This window comes from Oryzias latipes, chromosome 7 (assembly GCF_002234675.1).
Source record: "Oryzias latipes chromosome 7, ASM223467v1".
NCBI lineage: Eukaryota > Metazoa > Chordata > Actinopteri > Beloniformes > Adrianichthyidae > Oryzias > Oryzias latipes.
The window spans coordinates 22,066,468-22,084,848 of record NC_019865.2 but is presented as its reverse complement, the minus strand read 5'-3'; the positions used below and the strand labels follow the sequence as shown (position 1 = coordinate 22,084,848).

The following is an 18,381-nucleotide window of genomic DNA, read 5'->3' as shown; positions in this document are numbered from 1 at the left end:
CGTCTTTGTATGAATGTATAACTGATGATTGAATTGCTTTGTGTATTCTTATTTGATTGCTTGAAATAAACCATTTCAAATCAAATCAAATCAAATCAAATCAAAATGTCCCAAAGCAGTGAATTAGGGACTTTTCTGTTCAGACTCACAAAAGGTTGAAGGGTCTCTTTCATCCCAGTGGCTACATTCTGTCAAACTGAGACGCCTGCTGGTCATTTTATAAAATTGCATTCTTTAAGAATTCTTCACAACAGAATGCATCCCTTGTTGCCACCTTATGGGGTCCAGATGACCCCACGTGCTCTCCCTATCATGATAAAGGTAAAAAGATTTCATGTAATCCATGGACACCAGTGAGGTTCACAAATCATTGAAGAAAAAAGGTTCAGCGCACTGTCTAGTGGGTCTAGATGACCCAACTCCCAACATTAAAGTGCCTTGGATAGCACAAGGCTCAAAAAGATGCAATGCTCATCTTAGGAACCCTTTAGGTTTCCAAGTTTCTTCCTAAAGTTGCCCCCCCTTCTTTTCTTTTGTAGAATAACCAACTCTTTTGCATCCTATTTCATTTTTCAAAACTTCCTTTCAGATTTTCTGAGACGCATTGGCAATAGGAAGCTTTAGATCCGTTAGTGACTCAAGCTGTAACAGAAGGTAACATTCAGCTCTTAGATTGTTGCTTCGAGACCAACCCAGTGATCTATTTTTCTTAATACAAAAAAGTGTCGGTCTTTACTGAAACTACTGCCAAATATCAGAACTTTTCAGGAAACCAGGCGCTCTTAATAGGCTCCGTACTGCCACCTGTTGGATAGTTTTAGTATGACACTACATCTAATCAGAATCGTCACATTTCAAGATTTTTACTTTCCTCATTGCAATATTACAATTTAACTTGTATAAGAACGTTTCAGTTTTTGATGATGGAATCTTCACTAGCTTGTTTTAAAACACACAAGAGAACACAGTCTGTATTGCAAATTGTTTTATTTTTAGTAAATGAAAAGTGTGCCATTCAGTGAGGGGGGGGAGAAAGAGGCCTGGGTGGTCAGGGATGGCTGATGTCTTTGGTCCAAACTCTGGTGGAAACGTCGTTGGGGGTCAGTGGGAGACAAGAGAAGGCACTTGAGTTTACAGTCGTCTCACAAGCTTTGAGGACATAAGTGGAAGAATGAATGACTGAGATGTTTGAGACTTCATCCTGTTTAGTATTAATATCACATACAAAAAAAAAAAAAAAGGAATGCCCAATGTGAGCGCAAAGTCCGAGCTACAGACACAGAAGGAATCCGGGAGTGGGGTGGAAAGCAGGAAAGAGAAGATGATATTTTTCCCTGGAGGTCATTGTTTTTTTTAACAGCCTAAGAGAGAGAAAAAAAGTGATTTAACAGAATGAGATCATGTCTAGGCCTTAAATCTCAGAATGTGATGCAGAAAAATGTTGCTGAAACAAGAGTTTTTGACTGCAAACAGACGGAATTCGCAAAAGCTGGTTTGGATAAAAGCTGTGCCTTTTTAGAAAGAAAGAAAAAAAGTAGTACTTTGAGAAAGTTTGAGCCTCTTTGAGACAAACTGTGCAAACGTTTGGAGGAAAACATCTTTATCCATCAAGCCTGCTTGGATTGGATTTTTAGGTTGGTTCTGAGCGTGTGCACGCCTGGCTTCATGCAACTTAACACCAAAGTCTACCAGCTAACACTTCAAACACCATGTTAATCCAGGTCCGTTTACACCGGTCGACTCCAGGAGTGTCCAACAAAAACAATGAATCCTATTTAAACACAGATGTGTTAATGCAGGAGAACTTTAGGCCAGGTTTCAGGACGTTCCTGCTTGCTCTGGGTTTAACTGCTCACGCACAGAACACAGCTTACCAACTGGAGCTGTGCTTTGAACTCATCAGAATGACACAAAGAAGCTCAAAGCAAAAACCCCACAACTATAAAGATGCAGAAAAGTAACAACAAAAAAAGAATTGCATTTCTTAAGCTTAGACAATAAACAAAGAACCACATCCCAGCTTCTCTCTGGACCGTCAACTAATGAGGGTGAAACCATTCTGAACCAGGTTACCGTACGACGGTTTATGTCAAACCAAGCCACCAGATTCCCCATAATGACCTTATATGTATTCGAACAGTTGACAAAAGGCGCCAACGAGCATATTCTTCAAAATATTTGAACTATTCCTTCAGTCAAATCTCAACAGTATTTCTTAACCAAAGCCTGAAAACACTAATTTCTCCACAATATTAACTAATTTAACTACAAGAGCAAATCTCTTTATGTCAAACCAGAACAAAAAAAAAAACAACTTTCTATTGACAGAAAGCCATGAAAAAGAAAAAAAAAAAAAACAGGAAAGTTAAACAATTTATAATTTGTTCTTTCCCCTAAAAGTCTGCAAGAAGGACAACACTTTAGGAAGACACATTATGCAGCAATAATGTAACACAATTTGTTTTCCCATCTACACTTTTGCAGCTCAGCCTATGTGCAGGACTACGAGATGAGGATGATTCACCAGGGGTCCATGTCCCTTGTTAGGAGCCAAGAGCAAAACACAAAAAACAAAAACGCTTTTTAAATCTCAAACTGGGCCCAACGACAGCAAGATCTGTGAAACCCGACAAGCCTCCTATGCATTCTTCATTTTGATCTTATTTTTGCTCTGACTGAATGAAGTCAGTGGGGATGCCAGAGAAAAATGTGGAGCCAACTCTCAGAAATCCCACATTTGTTCTCTGATCTTTAGCCACTTACAGAAAAAAAAATAGTCGAGATGCAGACATCCATGTTTGTAGAAAGGCAAATGTGAAGTCTGTGACTAAAGGCAAGCATGACATTAAGATGCCATTTGTGTGCATATAACAAGGAACAAGGGAGAAAAGAAAACAGCTGGATAAATGTTCAGAGACATGAAACAGAATGTGCACAAAAAAAAAAAAAGTGAATAAGCCCTCTCTCAAAAAACACAGCATACTTGAAGCCCATTGGCTAACGGGAGGGGATTACATCTCTGCTTCATAGAAAGAAGGACAACTAAAGAAGTTTGCAAAAGCGCTTACTTCCTCCTGCAGGTTGGTAGTCATGAAGTTAAAGCTAGTCGCTGATGCGAGAAGACCGAAATGAGCTTCACAGCAAATCCCGCTCCACCTTAAACCGCCACAAAAACCTCACATTTAAAATCCCGTCAGGTTTTGGTGCGAAGACCTTTAGAGGGCAGCTTGTAAACATCTGCAGAGCTTTAGGAGACGTTCTGTTCTTAAGTCGAGCAGCGTCTGGATCCAACTTCCTCTCTGTTGCACGATTAGATTGTAAAAAAAAAACTTCAGAAGGAAACGGGAAGTAAGTGCGTTTGCAAAAGTTGAACAACTCTTCCGAGGAAACCTTTGCAGCCAAACGTGACCACGTTTTCCCACAGTTTGTAGCAGCCTTACGAAAAGCCCCAAAAACGACTGGTTTCCCATCCGATATGTCTGTCACCGGAAAGATTAAGATGTAGTGTTGATTGCATGTCTGCTCTTCTGTCCACAAACATACCAGTCAATGCTAGAACTAGCTGTGCACGTTCACTACAACAGTGAAGGCATTGAAATGGTTCTGGAAAACAAAACAATAAACATGATCTGACCTTAAATCAGAAACCTGTCAGCGCCACGGCAGAAAAAAAGTACCAGGAGTTCAGCCTGAATAGTGCACAGATTGTTGCAGGCGGGTCTGCCCTTTGATTTGCTGTAAAAGGTAAAGACGCAGCTACGGTAGCAGAGGCTCTCGAGGGGCCCGGGACAGAAAAGGAGAGGAATAGAAAAGAGAGCGATTACAGAAGTGTGACAGCTTTTCAAGTCGGAAGGATGTAGAATGATGGAGAGCGGCGGCACTACAGCTCCACTGACTGAAACATGTAAACTTGAATTTTATTCTTCATTGAAAAGAGTTAGTGGGAGGGTTGAGGGACGGGGGGACGGGGAGGGGAGCACGGGGTGGGTGGATGGATTTAACAGAGGGGACTTCCAATGTCAAGGGCCGTGTGTTCGAGGAAGCCGCTGAGGAAGGCCGTTTTGAGCGGGTCGGTCTTGGTGGTGCGAGGATGTGGACAAATGGGAGGGGCCTCTGGAGCTGGCGGAGTGCTGCGACGTTGGCCCGGAGGAGCCCCCGTCACTCTGGTAGCGCCCGCGGCCAGAATTCCTGTCATAGTGAGAACTGCCGTTGTGACGCGGCCCGCCTGAGTGGTAACCCTGTCCGTGGAACGTGCGCCTGTTTCCTTGGAAAATCTGAAGACAAGAAAAATGAAGAAAGAGGAGGTCAAAAGGACTCAAAAAGTAGAATCCAAAAAGTTCAAAGAAGAGTTTTCCAGCTGACCTGTTTGGCTGGGGGAGGACGGGTTTCACTGGGGGCGCTTTGGGCCTGGGTGGGAGGAGGCGTTTCAATCTGACTTGGGCCGGCGATGGAGGACGACGTGGAGCTACAACGGGACCGATTCGAGTAGCCCGTCCGAGGATGGTACACTGTAAAGCAAGACAAGTGGCTGATGGGTCAGAACCAGCATCTCACCCCAGGACCAGCAGTCACTCACATAAAACACAAGTTCAAAAAAAAAAAAAACCATTCATTCAAATTCATTTAGAAAATGCATCAACTATCCATCACATTAAAAAACATTATGTTCAGGATTTTGCTATAAGAATTATCATTTCATTCTGAGTGGTCCACCTTATTTTGTGTCTTTACATCACTCATTAAGCAAAAAGTAGATTTGAAAGCCCCAAAGAGCCGTTTTGGGAGGAGAATATTTAAATTCTAGGGACAGGAGGTTTAGGGAAAGCAGATTAAATCAAACCACATTGAACTGAGAAATCAAACTGAATTGTGAGGTGACTTAAAACCAAAAGGAGCAGAAGTGGCCAAACAAAAGCCTCCATTTCACTCCGTCCACCCTAAAAGTGTCCACAACATTGAAAACTGGAAGTTGTCAAAGGCAGGAATCTGGAGAGAGGACATGGATCAGCCTCAAGAGGAAGTGTTTGCACTCGTTTACACAGCAACTTAAAAAGGGCTTAAAAGCTCGATAACAAAAAAACAGTTTCTCTTTGTTTGTTTGAAACTGGGGCTTCTCATTATCCTGGGAATATCGGAACTACTTGTCCCAGTAAATAAGTGTCACGTAGAAATGGTGAGAATAAAGTTCATATTTCTGTCACCTCGAGTCAAAAACTCTCATATCTGCATGTTTACGTTCAGAGACGGCAATACCCGGACTTCATTATCCATTTCACTTTATTATAGCTATTTTCCTCTTCACTTATCACAGTCTGTTGCTCATCAGCGTCTAATCGAGGTTTTATCAAACCAGCTTCCGATTCTTTTTTAGATGATTCCTATTTATTTAACCAGACATTTGGGATTTTTCCAACAGTTTCTTGAACAAACCCTTAGTTTTAGTTTCTGTAAGATAAGATAAGATCTTCTTTATTGATCCCACATTGGGGAAATTCAATTGTTACAGCAGTAATCTACAGTATGCTATGCTACAGAAAATTCTGTTAGGCTCCACGTCTTAGATTTGTGTTCACACAACCGATATCTGTGACGCTTCAAAGCTGTTATGAGCAGCAGTTCTACAGGCGGATTTCAGGGCTTTTTAAAGCGGTTATGTGGGACTAAACTTTTTATTTTTGGCAGAATTTAGAGATGGCTATCCACCAAGTTTCCCATTTTGTGAACAAACAACACGTGACAAAAGGCAAAAATTCAACAGTACCTGATCCAAAACCAGAGATGCTCGTCTTCAGTGGTTCAAGTTCAAATGTAAATCTTAAAGCTCTGCCGAGGTCCTCGTCGTATTTACGCTCGCTCACAAAGTGCTGCAAGAAACATTTTGAAAAAAATGCTATCAGAAAGTCAGAAATTCAAACCTAAATTTCCGCTCTCCTCCCCGGTTATTCCACGTGAACCAAAGGCTAAACTGAAGTTCTCGGCACACCTTGATGTCAGCACGAAGTTCAGTCAGCTGCTCCTCTGACATGGAGGCAGATTTGTCCGTCAGGCGCCTCAGCTCCTCTGCTCTCTTCTGCCGAGCATCCAGGATCAACACTGCAGCACACCAACACAAGCCTTTGGAGACAGCACTGAAGCTTTGCCTTGGCAACACTTTTCCCACTGGCTGGAGGTGATTCATTCTAAATGCTGTTTGCTTTCACGTCTTTATCTCGTACCTTTTAAAGCATTGGCAGAATGTAAAGGCACAAAGTGACTAACGTGTTCATAGGTACTGTGGCACCATGAAATAATCCAAACATTTAAGTCCCACTCCGACCATCTTTTCATCCATTTTCAAAGCGTTCCCAGTGGTCTTTTATTTAGGATTATGCCATCCGTCTCTAAGACATCATTTCTGAAGAGCAGCAGGAGTTCAGCAGACATGGACGGAGTTGTGGGCGGGACTGTTGCTATGGAGCAACCCTTCACCCCACCTTAGCATTTATGAAGAAAGAAGCACTTACAAATCCCATTTTTAACTCACTTTTCTTAATGTATGTCCCCCATCATCAAAAGAATGCCACAACAACATTTAAATAATAAAAAAAAAAAACTGATCACAATCCTGATTTAATCCCAAATTCCAAGATGAAAACAAAACCAGGTTTTCAAAGATGCAAGTTTTCCCTAAACAGTTAAAGGATTTAAATCCAAAACCCTTCCATTTGCACAGCTCTAATATGTCACCTATGTTTGTTTTTTTCACGGCTATTCAGGCATTTTGTTGGAAAAATGTCACCGTGACTCAAAGTCATGTCAGACTTTACAAAATCTTTTATAAAGAAAACTGTCAGTTGACTGAACATGTTCGGTCTCAGCACCGCAGGATTATATAGCTGCACAGATGGGAATAAAAACCACTGGCATTCTGGACTTTATATGGTTCAAAACCTACAAATTGTTTGATTTCTTAAGAACAAAACAGTAGAACAAACATTTATAGTTTTGCTTTGATTTTTAATTGAAATAAACCCATTAATGCAGAAAGATGCTACAGTTTATTTGCTTTCCTCTGAATTCATCACACACCTTGCACAAAGACGGCATTGAGTCTCCCTCGACACCTGACACTATTCACTTTTTCCAGGCCTGGAGCACAAGCCTCTGCCTCCTGAGAGGGCAGAACAAGAGAGAATGGCCTACTTGTGCAAATATGCAGTCCTGCTCTGTCATGTTACATATCCGTGCACGTTCACACGCTGCAGGTCTATCAGGAACCGGAGGTCACTGCTGACGTTTTTTTTTGGAGAAACTGGGCCTTGCTGTTTCACAACAATCTCTTTTATTCCCCCCCCCCTCCTCATTTAGGTCAGAATCTCCAGGCTGTTCGGTCAGGAGAGGATTTTATGGGAGAACGCTAGCAGGTGTTGGCTGGTAAGTGACACGCAGGGAACACAAAACCGCAATACTTACTGGCCTCTGCTTTTACTTTGTCCATCTCTCCAAGAAGAGTCACTTCTCTGTCCATTAAACTGGAACACAACAAAGGAGACAACAAAATAAGACAGGAAAAGATACACAATATAGGAGATCTAGAAAAGATTCGTAATCGGTACTTGAAATATTTCTTTTAACCCCTTGAAACAAATAAACGTCAAACCACAAGCAAAAACAAATGAGATTTTTTTTGGGGTTGGAAATAAATTCAGGGGATAATTTAAAAGAAAAAGATGCAGTTTTATCATTTTTTAAATTAAATCTTTGTGTTTACTCTTCAATGCCTGCCATCAAGGAATACTAGAACTATTTGATGATTCCGCCGAAACAATACATGACTTTTTCAGGAGGGAGGGGTCATTTCACTGAATAAGAGGCGATGTCTCATCCCTCAGGCAGCAGTAATACTTACTACCTATAGAGCGCTATGGCTTTACCACTTTAACAAAGACAAACTAAAACCCAAAAGGTACCAACAGTGAATAGGGATGGAGCAGGAAACCATCTAAATCCAGTTTCTCAACAAACTTTCTAAGAAATAAAATAGCATTAGGATTTACTGATTAGAAACAAACAAAAATTTAAAGTGTGTAAAATAAATTGAAGACAGAGGAAAAGCTTAAATGATTATTTTCAATAAACAAATTTTCTTTTCTCTTATTTTCACATTTCTATAAAAGATCTGACCCCACAAACGTAAATCTTGTTTGGTTGAAGTGCTGCATCTGTCCTCTCCATCAGATGCAATTAACTAGTTATCCGTAAAATACATCCTGGTAATAAATAAGAATGAAAGTGAGTCAGAAGTTGAACTTCCAGTAAGACAAAGAGAAAACACTGAAACATCTGAGATCCTGTTCATGCTCCTTTTGTGAGTTCTTGCTGTACTTGGCTGTTAGATCTAGTATTTTGTCAGAACAAGCCGCTTGTCAAAACCACTGTGGGCGTTTCTGTTCGGTGTGCTGAACTCCTTCCATCCATTGAGAGGCTCTTTGCTAAAGAGGATGCTGTTAGTTTCCAGCAGCCTCTGGTTTTTGGTTAATGGTCATAGAAAGGGTTTGGTTTAACCTTTAGAAGTTTAAAAAGCTCATTTACCTGCTGAAAGATGACAGTAAAAATCCTCATTAGGACTGGGTTTCACTGCTAAAATACTTTCTCAATCTGATTTCTTTAACGCTATTCATGCAATTATCAATTTCAAAAAAGAAAAAAAATCTATACCCTTAGATTCTAATAATCTACTGTTTATCTGGAAAAAGCACTGCGTTCATGGATTGATTGATCAGATTTGATTAATCAATGTTGATCGTTTTTTACCAGCAGAATGTAATTTTGTTGAAGCTGAAAAATGCTTGTATAAGATGACATGTGAGAGCATGCAGCTACAGCATGACTGCAGGCATGGATGACACACAATCTCAGGAGATCCCGCTCTAACCATTAACACATAAGGACAACAAAAAACCTGTTTTTAATATTAAAACATGTTAGAAGACACAAAAGTTAAGATTAAAAGAAAGATTAGAAGCTAAAATAAATCTACTAATTTGCCATTTATAAGCAGGATAATCTACTTTTTCCGTCCTTAAGAACAAAGTCTTTTCCTCCAGTTGATGTTTCAGGGATTATTGCGGCTCATCTGAGTATCATTAAGATTAGCAGATCCTTGCGTTTCTCTAAAGTCTGAGGTTGTTTTCACACAGACTTAAAGACGTTTCTGTTTGATCATCGTTCCGTTTTACCAATTCGCACGGAGCAAAAAGAGAAGTTGCGGTGCCAAAAATGGTTGTACTTGGAGATCAGATCTAATAACTTCTGAGATGAATGACGCGTTTCATCTTTCTGGCTTGTGTGGCGTCAAGGACAAACTACACCGCAATGGATCAGAATAAAAGAGCAGCGAATATGCTGTATAAATGGGGCTTACAGAGTTTGTAAGCTGCTTAACAGACAAGCGAGTGGAAATGTCTGTTCTAGTCTGGTTTTTAGGAAGAACGTCTGGAGTGCTTTGTCTCCATCAATGCCACACATACGCCTGTTAAAGTCAAATTTGAAGTTCTTTGCTACTTAGCTGGGAAAAAGACCAAATGGCTGCAAAGGATGAGAAGCATTAGTTTTCACCTCTTCTCAAACAGAAAAACTTACAGGGCTTCATTAGAACTGAAGATTTTTTTTTAAACAGTAAAGTCTGTATAAAAAAACCACAGGCTAGAAAGGCCAGACATTAGAGTAGCTTTATGTTAAAGGCTGGCACCGCTGAACATTTCCAATTGTTTGAGGCGTCCAGATTTCTACTATGAAGTCTCACTTGTTTTTACGTTTTTTACTTGAATCTTGTGAAATCGGGTTCTGTGTTAAGGCCTTAGTCACAACTGCCCTTACAGGTGGATGCGGGCAAAAAAATGGGCAAACCTGTATGCGGCACAGGCATGCTGCAAGAGACAGGTGAATACTTACCATGTAAGGGTAATAAGTGAAGTAAGTGAGACACGGGCATGTCACACAGATTTTCCAACTCAACTAACTCCTGTGCACTGCGCAAAGGACCCATTGTGCTCTTCAAGGGATAACCCCTTGGGGGCTCCTTGCACGCAGACTGACTGTTAGTACTTAGGATATTAGGCTATGAGAGTGTAGTTTCTGTGTGCAGCCTAAAGGAGTCCTATAGGCACTTGCGTATCACGTGCAAACCTATGCGTGACAATCATGAATTCCATTTTCATGTCACTTAAGGTGGCCGCCGAGCCTCAAGGGAACTTGACACGCCTGCGCCGTTTAAAATACGGCCGCTCCTCTCTAAAACCCTTTACCGGCCCGGACAATTCAAAAACTTGCAGCACCCGTTCAGATCAACCCCTGTGTGAGTGTGTGAGACTATAACACAAGCTGGATTGTAGCTCAGGGTTTATCACATCAGTCAAAATTAACCAATCGTGGTCTTTTTCTAAAGAGTGTCAAAGAAGCAGGATGAGCCGTGGCGGCCGCAGCATCAAATGAAGGAACAAAGGAGCTAATCAGAGGGAGAGAGGACATTTTTTTTATATCAAAAGGAAAGTAATCTATGGGTGTAAAACACCCACACCTCTGCACGGAGCAGCATGTTACAGATATACTGCATTTGTTTGCTTACTGATGTCTACAAAGCAGATCTGGAACTAATCAACCGTCTGACCTTCAGTTTATTTAACCCATGATGACAAACGCACAGCTAAGGGCCGAAGGAGGGATTTCCAGAAAAATCATTAAGCACAATAAATACTGTGAGCTTTGGGTATAAACATTACATAAGATGAACAAAGGTTAGAGAAATGCCCTTCACTCACTGTACACTGCTGTACATTTACAGCCATAAACGTGCAGAAGCACCAGCTCAGAAAACAACCAGTTGCTAAAAAGATAGGAATAAGAAAACCTACATAGAAACCCATAAGAGTTGAAGTAAACAAATAGGAAAGTCATACAGGAAATTGTGATTTTCTAACACGTGACGGTCGACACTGATACTTTTTGTGCAATCTCTGCACAGGCACCCTTTATCTTCATGTGTTGATTGCAGCCTCACAAAAGGTTTCCCTCCTTTCACTTAATAGTTTGAGATGGTAAGCGTGGTCAGGTTCTGACATAAAACAGACATACCAGCTCTGCAGCTCAGCAAAAGTCTGTTTCATCCTCTTGATGGAGGAGTCCATCTCCTCCTTCACCACCATCCTGTAGCGCGTCAAGGAGGCTGTGCATCTCTGCAGGTCCTTCACTGAGCGGTCAATGTTGGAAGCTGAGAGGGAGACATTCAAATTGGCTTCAGCACGGGAGTCTCTGCAAAACCTCAGTCTGTGTGCAAATGTTTAAATTTACATTTGAGAGTAAATCTTTCACTTTTGTTAATCAGGTTACTAAATGCAGCGGATTAAAGTGTCCCTTTTTGTTAAGGGTCATTGTAAGAAGAAGATAAGTAGAAAACCAAACCTATTTTCTTTCCCCCTGATGATCCTGGGTCATCGCTGGTTGCTGTTGGAAAGGTGGGGGGATGTGAATTTGAGCCTAGCCTGTGTCTGGACTTGTTGCCCCTGGGACCCTGGTGATTCCTCCCCCCCTGCTGAGAGGCAGGACTTTGAGCACTACCTGGACTTTCTGCTTCTGCACCTGGGAGAAAACAGACAATTTAGAACCAAGTTCACGCAAAAATACATCAGGAAAAAAAAGGAACAAAGGGGAACGCTGGAACTGTTTTTGCAGTTCGTCTTGAGAAGGTCATCACTTCATAGATTCATCCACCTCAGTGTGGGCAGGTTTGGTTGGTAACTGTGGTGCCATGCCAAACAAAACTGCACTTGTTTGTAGAGCGCTCATTTATAAGGTGGCACAACCTATTGAACAGAATTAGGTAACATCCTTGAGCTTCAGAGATCACTTCCTGTCTAAAGGGAGGGGAAAGTAAATATTTCAAAGAAATAGAAGCCCAAGAAGCTTTCAAAGTGGCTTTCAGATGTTCTGTGCAAAAGTGATGACTACGCCAGTGACTTATGCACGCTTCAAACAGGTTTCCAACTGAGCCCAGAGCCCCATAAACCTGAACGCCACATCTACCATCTGAACATTTCCAGACTCAAATTCAGAGATCAGGTGATGGGACTTTTAAAATGAGAGCAGATTATTAATCTGATAGCTCTTCTAATTCAGGCTTCTTTCGGTAGCATAGTTTACAAAGAATCCAATAATGACAGAATAACCCATTTCTTATCAAATAGACTTTATAGACGTATACAGGGCACTGTGCATTTGTGGCAGTTTAAGACAAAAAAGAAAAGGAAATAGTCCTTCAGTGCAGATATTTCCTCTTTCTTGTTTGCTGCATTTTTTCTTAGATGAAGGGAGTACAGTATTGAGTGACTGCATCCTTCCGAACACGTGAAAGTGGGTTACATACATGCATACATGGACAACTGAGTATGTATGTCCAAGATAAATTCCCTTCTCTTTAGTCTTCAGTTCAGGTTTGGCGAGATATCTCTGACTTTCACTTTTCCGCTTATTTTGTGTTGCACAGCTTTACTTGTGCGTATGAGGGGGGTTTACTTTCAAAGCCAGCATTTATAGACTGAAAGATAAAACTTCTGTTCACAAAGCTTCTTTCAAGTATTAGATATAAAAAATTTCAGAAATGCATCACGTTTTCCTTAAAAAGACGGGGCTTATACTTCCAGATTCAGTTTTCTTGTCCATTAAAGTTGCATGTGAATGCTGCCTGAGGGACAACTCTTAGATGGAAAATGTAATTATAATATTATTACTTAAAATAAAATGTGATAGAAAGTCAAATTTACAGGATTAGACATTAGGATGTTGTAAGTTTTTATATTAAAATATTAATACAAAAATATGAATTACCTCTTACATATAGGATATTACTAAACGTTTAATGATGTCGTTGAAATACTTGTGATAGTCTGTCCATTGTTAAAGTTTGAGCATTTATTTCTGCAGGTATTAATGCTTTTTGTTGGACCTCTTGCTTTAAAGACTGATTTGTTTTTCTGAGCTTTATTCAAAAATTGTGACACCAAAAGCAAACAGACTGTGTCATCTTATGTCAGGAAAGCTTCCTAAAGGCAAATATTTGGCTCTTCCCGTCAACTGTCCGCCCCCTTTCAGCACATTTTAGCTACAGCGCCGCGTTTACCTGTAGTCTCAGATGTAGCGGGTTCAGAGTCCAGCTCGGCCGCATCCAAGGAAGCAGAGTCCAACTGTTCACTCAGTGAATCTAGAGACTCTCCATCCATCACTGAGCCGTTGGCATGAAAGCCGTTTATCTCGTCCTTGCCCTCCTCGGACATGGCGGCCTCGGGCTGGACTGCTTCGGCTGAGGGCTCCGGCTGAGGCTTGGGCTTCTTTTTCTTCTTGGGCTAGACATTGAGATCACGTCAGTTTTCATTTGTTCAAAATGACGAAAAAAATGTCTTCAAGTGAATTAAACGTCTCATTTCTAGCAACAGGCCTCGTCTTAACTCGCAATGAATGCTTGGAATTTCAACTAATGAACTGAAACAGGTTGACACAAAAATGCTGACTTGACAAAGACATTTAAAGCATTTAGTCTCACCTTCTTTTTGCCTGTGACATTCCATTCTTTCAAGATCTCAGCTGCGCTTCCTACAACACAAAACCACGGCAACAAGTCAGTGACGTGTGTCAGGCCTCAAAGCCTCGCAAAACCGCCCAATTATAAGAACGCCCGAGGCATTTTCTAGATACTGCTTAAGTGAGGACAAAGCAGTGTGACGTGTGGGGACAGCCCTTTTCTATTTTAAGCCACATAGTTGACGCCTGACACGTAAATTTAAAGAATGACACACAGGATCAAAGCGGCTAAGGATGGGAGAGGCAGAAAACTGGTTAAAAAGGAAACAAAAAAAAGTGAACAGAATTGAAAATATGGAGGATGACAGTAGCAAATTGAAGGGAAAAAAAATAATCTAATTTTAGTTTCTAGACAAGGTGGGAATGACAAATGACAAAACTTCAACAAGGACATTTTCATACCTTCCAAGAAAGCCTGAACGGCTTTGTCGACACTGTTCTCAAAATGCTGCAATACCAGCACAATCTCATTGTTGCTTTTGTTGGGAACAACAGCTCTGACAGCACTGATCTGGAGAGGAAATGTAAAAAAGGGTTATCACAGGTCAACGTTCACGTAAGAACATTTTGACTGACTCAACAAAGAGCTTCCCACACACAACAAAAGAGGAAAACTTCAGACTAACATCTTGACATGATCGCAGACAATAGAATGAATTTGGCCTGTTATCTTGGTATGCATCCAACAAATCTGTCAAATGAGTAAATAAATAACATTCACAGCAAATGGCCAGACCATTTTTACTGACATATTCTAATATGTTAAATTACCAACACTAGAATAAATAGTTAATCAGATAATGTAGTCTTAATGCCTGTGAATGTCTAGTTGACAAGCTTACTTTAAAAAAAATGGATGTAAATCCATCAGGAGTTCATTTTCTACATTGCATTTTTGTCTTTAGCCAGTTTAGCAACCCAGTTGTTTATTGCTGCCAAAAGCATAGCCTCTATCTAAACTGCTGACTAAATCTGGCATTCATTCAAGTGGATGTAAAAACTCGTCGTGTTACACATTGGAAACTGATTTAACCTACAATTTGTCATTTCACGCAGTGGGCAACATGCTTCTTACCTTCTCTTTCATCTTTTCTGCTGTTCCCCCTTGCGACATGGCCATTTTTGAGCGAGTGTCAAACACCACGCTGGATGTATCTGGGGGGGAAAAAAATAAAATAAACGATAAAATCAAATCAGTGCTGTCTAGTGTCAGCCTGCTCAGTCAGTTCAGTTTGACCTGCCTTTGAAAGCCACGGAAGAACATCATTTGCAAAACAAAACACCTGCCAGGAAGTTCAGATTTCTACAAGAAAAAAAAACTGCAGCAACACATGACTCTAAATTACATTTTATAGCAGATTTGGATTTAATGAGACTGATAAGTGAGACAGCATTCATGATCCAGTATCTTCTGAATATGAGCAAACAATGTCATAAAAAGGAAGCTACACTTCAGATATGAGATAACCCTTTAATCACATATGTGCCTTAACCGTCTGAAATCTGCTTTTGATTCAAGAAAAAAAAACGAGGACCTCCAAACAGACATTCTTGCAGGCCAATCAACTTCGAGGCTTTTTAAATCAGAGAATAAAGCAGGTCAACTCATGACACAGCAGGGTTCAGGTTAACCAAGAGGAGAAATGTCTTCCTCCTGTTTGAGGACTTCCCTTTGTAAGCAAAAAAGCACAGCTGTTATGTAGAATCGGAGCACAGTCCGAAGTTAATCTGTAGCAGTTTAGAAACAAGACAAAGAAAAGTGCTGAGCCTTTGTAAAAGTTGTTTTTCTCAATCATAAAAAACAGGCCAGGATCACGGTGAACACCCAGAGCTTCAATTTACCATCCATTATGCAACACTCTTTATCTAGGGATATATGACAACTATTATTCATCATTTAGTCAAATTTTACAACCATGATCTGAATCAATTGTATTTGACTACTGGATATAAGGTTAAGTATAAATCTTACGAAAACATGTTAAATCTTTTTTAAAAGGTATGAAAAATAAACAAACGTACCTTTTTGGCTGTTTTTCTTTGCCATTTTGCCACACAGAATGATCCAGAATGCCTGTTTTTATCCTTCAAATATATGCGAAAGTGTTTGAAGAAAAAAACAAAACAAAAACAAAAAAGGTTCCACTTTTGAGTAGCTGAACCGTCTTTGCTTAAGAAGATGCCAACGAAAAACAGCTCACAACTGGCAGGAAGAATGGAACAACAAAGGTCAAATCCAGGCCAAAGCGTTTAGGCACAAATGGAGGCTTTTCCCTTCTTCCTGCAAAGGAGTGAATCTGCGTGGAGAAAGCAAAGAAACAGAGAAATGAATAAATATGTGAATAAAAACACCATCTCAACACATTCTTGTGATTTAAAATATTACTTCTTGCCACCTTTGTTCATCAACAAACAGCTGAGTCTAGTTATCCAAGATACATGTGTAAACAAAAAAACAATGCTAGCCAAATGATGATCTTTTCTGTTGATAAATGTGAACTAAACTATATATAGATATTTTCCACCTAACCAAATTATCGCAACAAAATCTTCACTTCATCAATTCATTTGCATCTAATGAATATTGAAGTCTAAATTGAACTACATTTTAAAAACCCCACAGTGGCAAAAATGGCGAGCGACCACGTTTTGAATGCTTATGTCACTGACATCGAAGCCTGTTGCCTTGATGTCAGTGACAAACATTTGAGAAATGTGTTTAAAAAAAGCTCAAAGCTTCACAGTATACTGATATTTTTGTGCATTAAAGTGGTCTAACTGATAACTGGAAGACATTTAATGGTGTCAGCTGTTTAGAAAAAAAAAGAGGGTTATGAACTTTGGACTTGGCTGCAACTCAGTTTCATTGCTGTAAATGAAACTGGAAATGTAATGAAATGCAGCACTCCGGGTGGTTTCATAACAAAAATGTAATTAAAATCTTGTTGGGGGGGAGAAAAAAAATGCAGTGGTCCCGGCTGATATGCAACCAATAAATCCCCCCCCCAATCAGCTGTGTCTTCGTGTAGGTTTGCTTTTCTCCTGCAGTTTTCGAGAAACAGAAACTTAAAAAAGGCTGTGTAAACCAACACCCTCATGATTGGGAATTGGCATGTCACAGTCCCGGTTCCACCACACCTTTGCAGACGTCAAGCTCATGGTTAACCCCGGCCGCTGACGCGACAGTGGGCATTCGTGCAGCCCTTAAGACCAACTCTGTTTATCAAGAGGGATGGTGCTTGAAAATTTAAGAGAGCCAGCTACACTTGAGTAAATTCAACAAAAACTTCAAGTGAACAAAGGTTATTTCTTTAGAGACAAAAACTCTGCTTTCGCCTCATGAAATAAGAAAAAAGCAGACAAGAAAAAAAAAGAAAAGCTTGAAAACACTGAGTAGAAAGGGTGATGTTTGCTTTATAATAATACATTGATATTTGAATTTTATTACAAATATTAGAGCTGCTCCAGGGCTGCCACCTTCAAAGAACCTACACCCCCTTAACAACCAAAACAAACGCCATGTCACATTTGCAATATTGACTTTAGCCTTGATTGCTAAGATTACATCCTGATTGGATTGATTCCAGAGATTCCGAGTCCATCCTCTCACGTACAACAGCAATGTGATGCACATTGCTTGCCGTCGAATCGGCTTACGTAGAAATTCCTTAAAATTACAAATCGTAAATATATATAGGTGATACATGCACTTAAAAATATCAAGTCAATCAAAAGAGGAAGCTGCTAGTGCTAGAGATGCTGGTGTTCTTCATATTGGTCCTTTCTTCCCTTTCTCCAGATAAAAATATCTCCCGAAATGTATCCGACGTCTGCGTCCGTTGGTAAAAATCTCAAATAGAGATGTTTAAAGAAAAAAGACACCGCTAGATACACATTTTCTGCAAACGTAAAAATAAGCTCATCAAACAGCTAGTATTAAAACACTGTGACTGACAAACCAACACTTTAAGCTGCGTTATGGAGGTGCGACTTTGCGTCGTTAAGACAACAATGTAGTCGTTATTTTAACGAATAAACAAATAAATAAGCCCCCCTCCCCGAATTGCTACGGCCACATCCCCGTTTCTGCTTCAGACCTTTATTTGGGTAAAACCCCCCATTCCTTCTGAGCTCCTCCGTCCAGAGGTTACGTTACCGTTAGCATGCTAAACAATACGAACGCTAGCCTGACGCAGCGCAGTTTTCGCTCGTTATTTAACAAACGGGTTTAAAACTCGAGCGAAAAAAATGCGATACAGAGTGCAACACACATTACAGATGTTTCATAACAGCGTAAATAAACGAATGCAGTTTTTTCGGATACATTATTTAGCGCAGAGCTAGCTGGCTGCTCTGTTGGTCAGGGCTGGGATCAGACACTCAACTTTAGTGGAAAATAACAAAGATACTCCTTTATCTGCTGCGCTTTTATCCAGTTGCTTAAAACAGACAGTTTTGTATTGATTAGTTAAATACATAAATAAAATTAAATGAAATACCTACTTGATGCTGGCAACAAAGTCTACAGTAGCTTCTGGAAAAACGGTTACCGCAGATCCAACCGTCAGCCGTCTTTAATGCCAAGCAGACTGCTGCTGTGGCCAATTATTTTCCTCGACCAGGCCCCTTTGCGGTTGCCAGGTTGGGTTCACAAAATATTTTATTTTATTTTATTTTATTTTATTTTATTTTATTTTATTTTATTTTATTTTATTTTATTTTATTTTATTTTATTTTATTAAGATAACCTATGAAATGTACTCCCAACTT

General features: G+C 40.2%; 1 protein-coding gene across 4 annotated transcripts; it reads right to left on the bottom strand.

Moving 5' to 3' along the window:
- Positions 1-970: 970 nt before the first annotated feature.
- LOC101156818 (spermatogenesis-associated serine-rich protein 2) lies at positions 971-18,230 on the bottom strand. Of its 4 annotated transcripts, none has more exons than XM_020704858.2 (14): positions 18,115-18,230; positions 15,634-15,908; positions 14,853-14,914; positions 14,687-14,766; positions 14,014-14,122; positions 13,574-13,623; positions 13,154-13,376; positions 11,440-11,616; positions 11,113-11,248; positions 7,453-7,511; positions 5,984-6,093; positions 5,762-5,864; positions 4,363-4,508; positions 971-4,274 (listed from the first exon to the last, which is right to left on the bottom strand). In XM_020704858.2, exons 4-14 carry the CDS (start codon positions 14,729-14,731, stop codon positions 4,020-4,022), a joined length of 1,413 nt encoding a protein of 470 aa, XP_020560517.1. In that variant the 5' UTR covers positions 14,732-14,766; positions 14,853-14,914; positions 15,634-15,908; positions 18,115-18,230; the 3' UTR covers positions 971-4,019. The 4 variants fall into 4 exon arrangements, with proteins under 4 accessions (XP_020560517.1, XP_020560516.1, XP_011475830.1 ...); XM_020704857.2 differs by lacking the exon at positions 14,853-14,914 and having other exon boundaries at positions 15,634-15,696; positions 15,813-15,908; XM_011477528.2 differs by lacking the exon at positions 14,853-14,914 and having other exon boundaries at positions 18,111-18,230.
- Positions 18,231-18,381: the final 151 nt, after the last annotated feature.

What these genes read in the sequence shown, in the direction of transcription:
- LOC101156818 (XM_011477528.2), bottom strand. Translation starts at nt 15,658, where the DNA reads ATGGCAAAGAAAAACAGCCAAAAAG. An exon ending in AAAGAAAAACAGCCAAAAAG is followed by an intron (nt 14,767 to 15,633) that starts GTACGTTTGTTT and finishes TTTCCCCCCCAG; the next exon opens with ATACATCCAGCGTGGTGTTT. An exon ending in ATCAGGGGGAAAGAAAATAG is followed by an intron (nt 11,249 to 11,439) that starts GTTTGGTTTTCT and finishes TCTCCCTCTCAG; the next exon opens with CTTCCAACATTGACCGCTCA.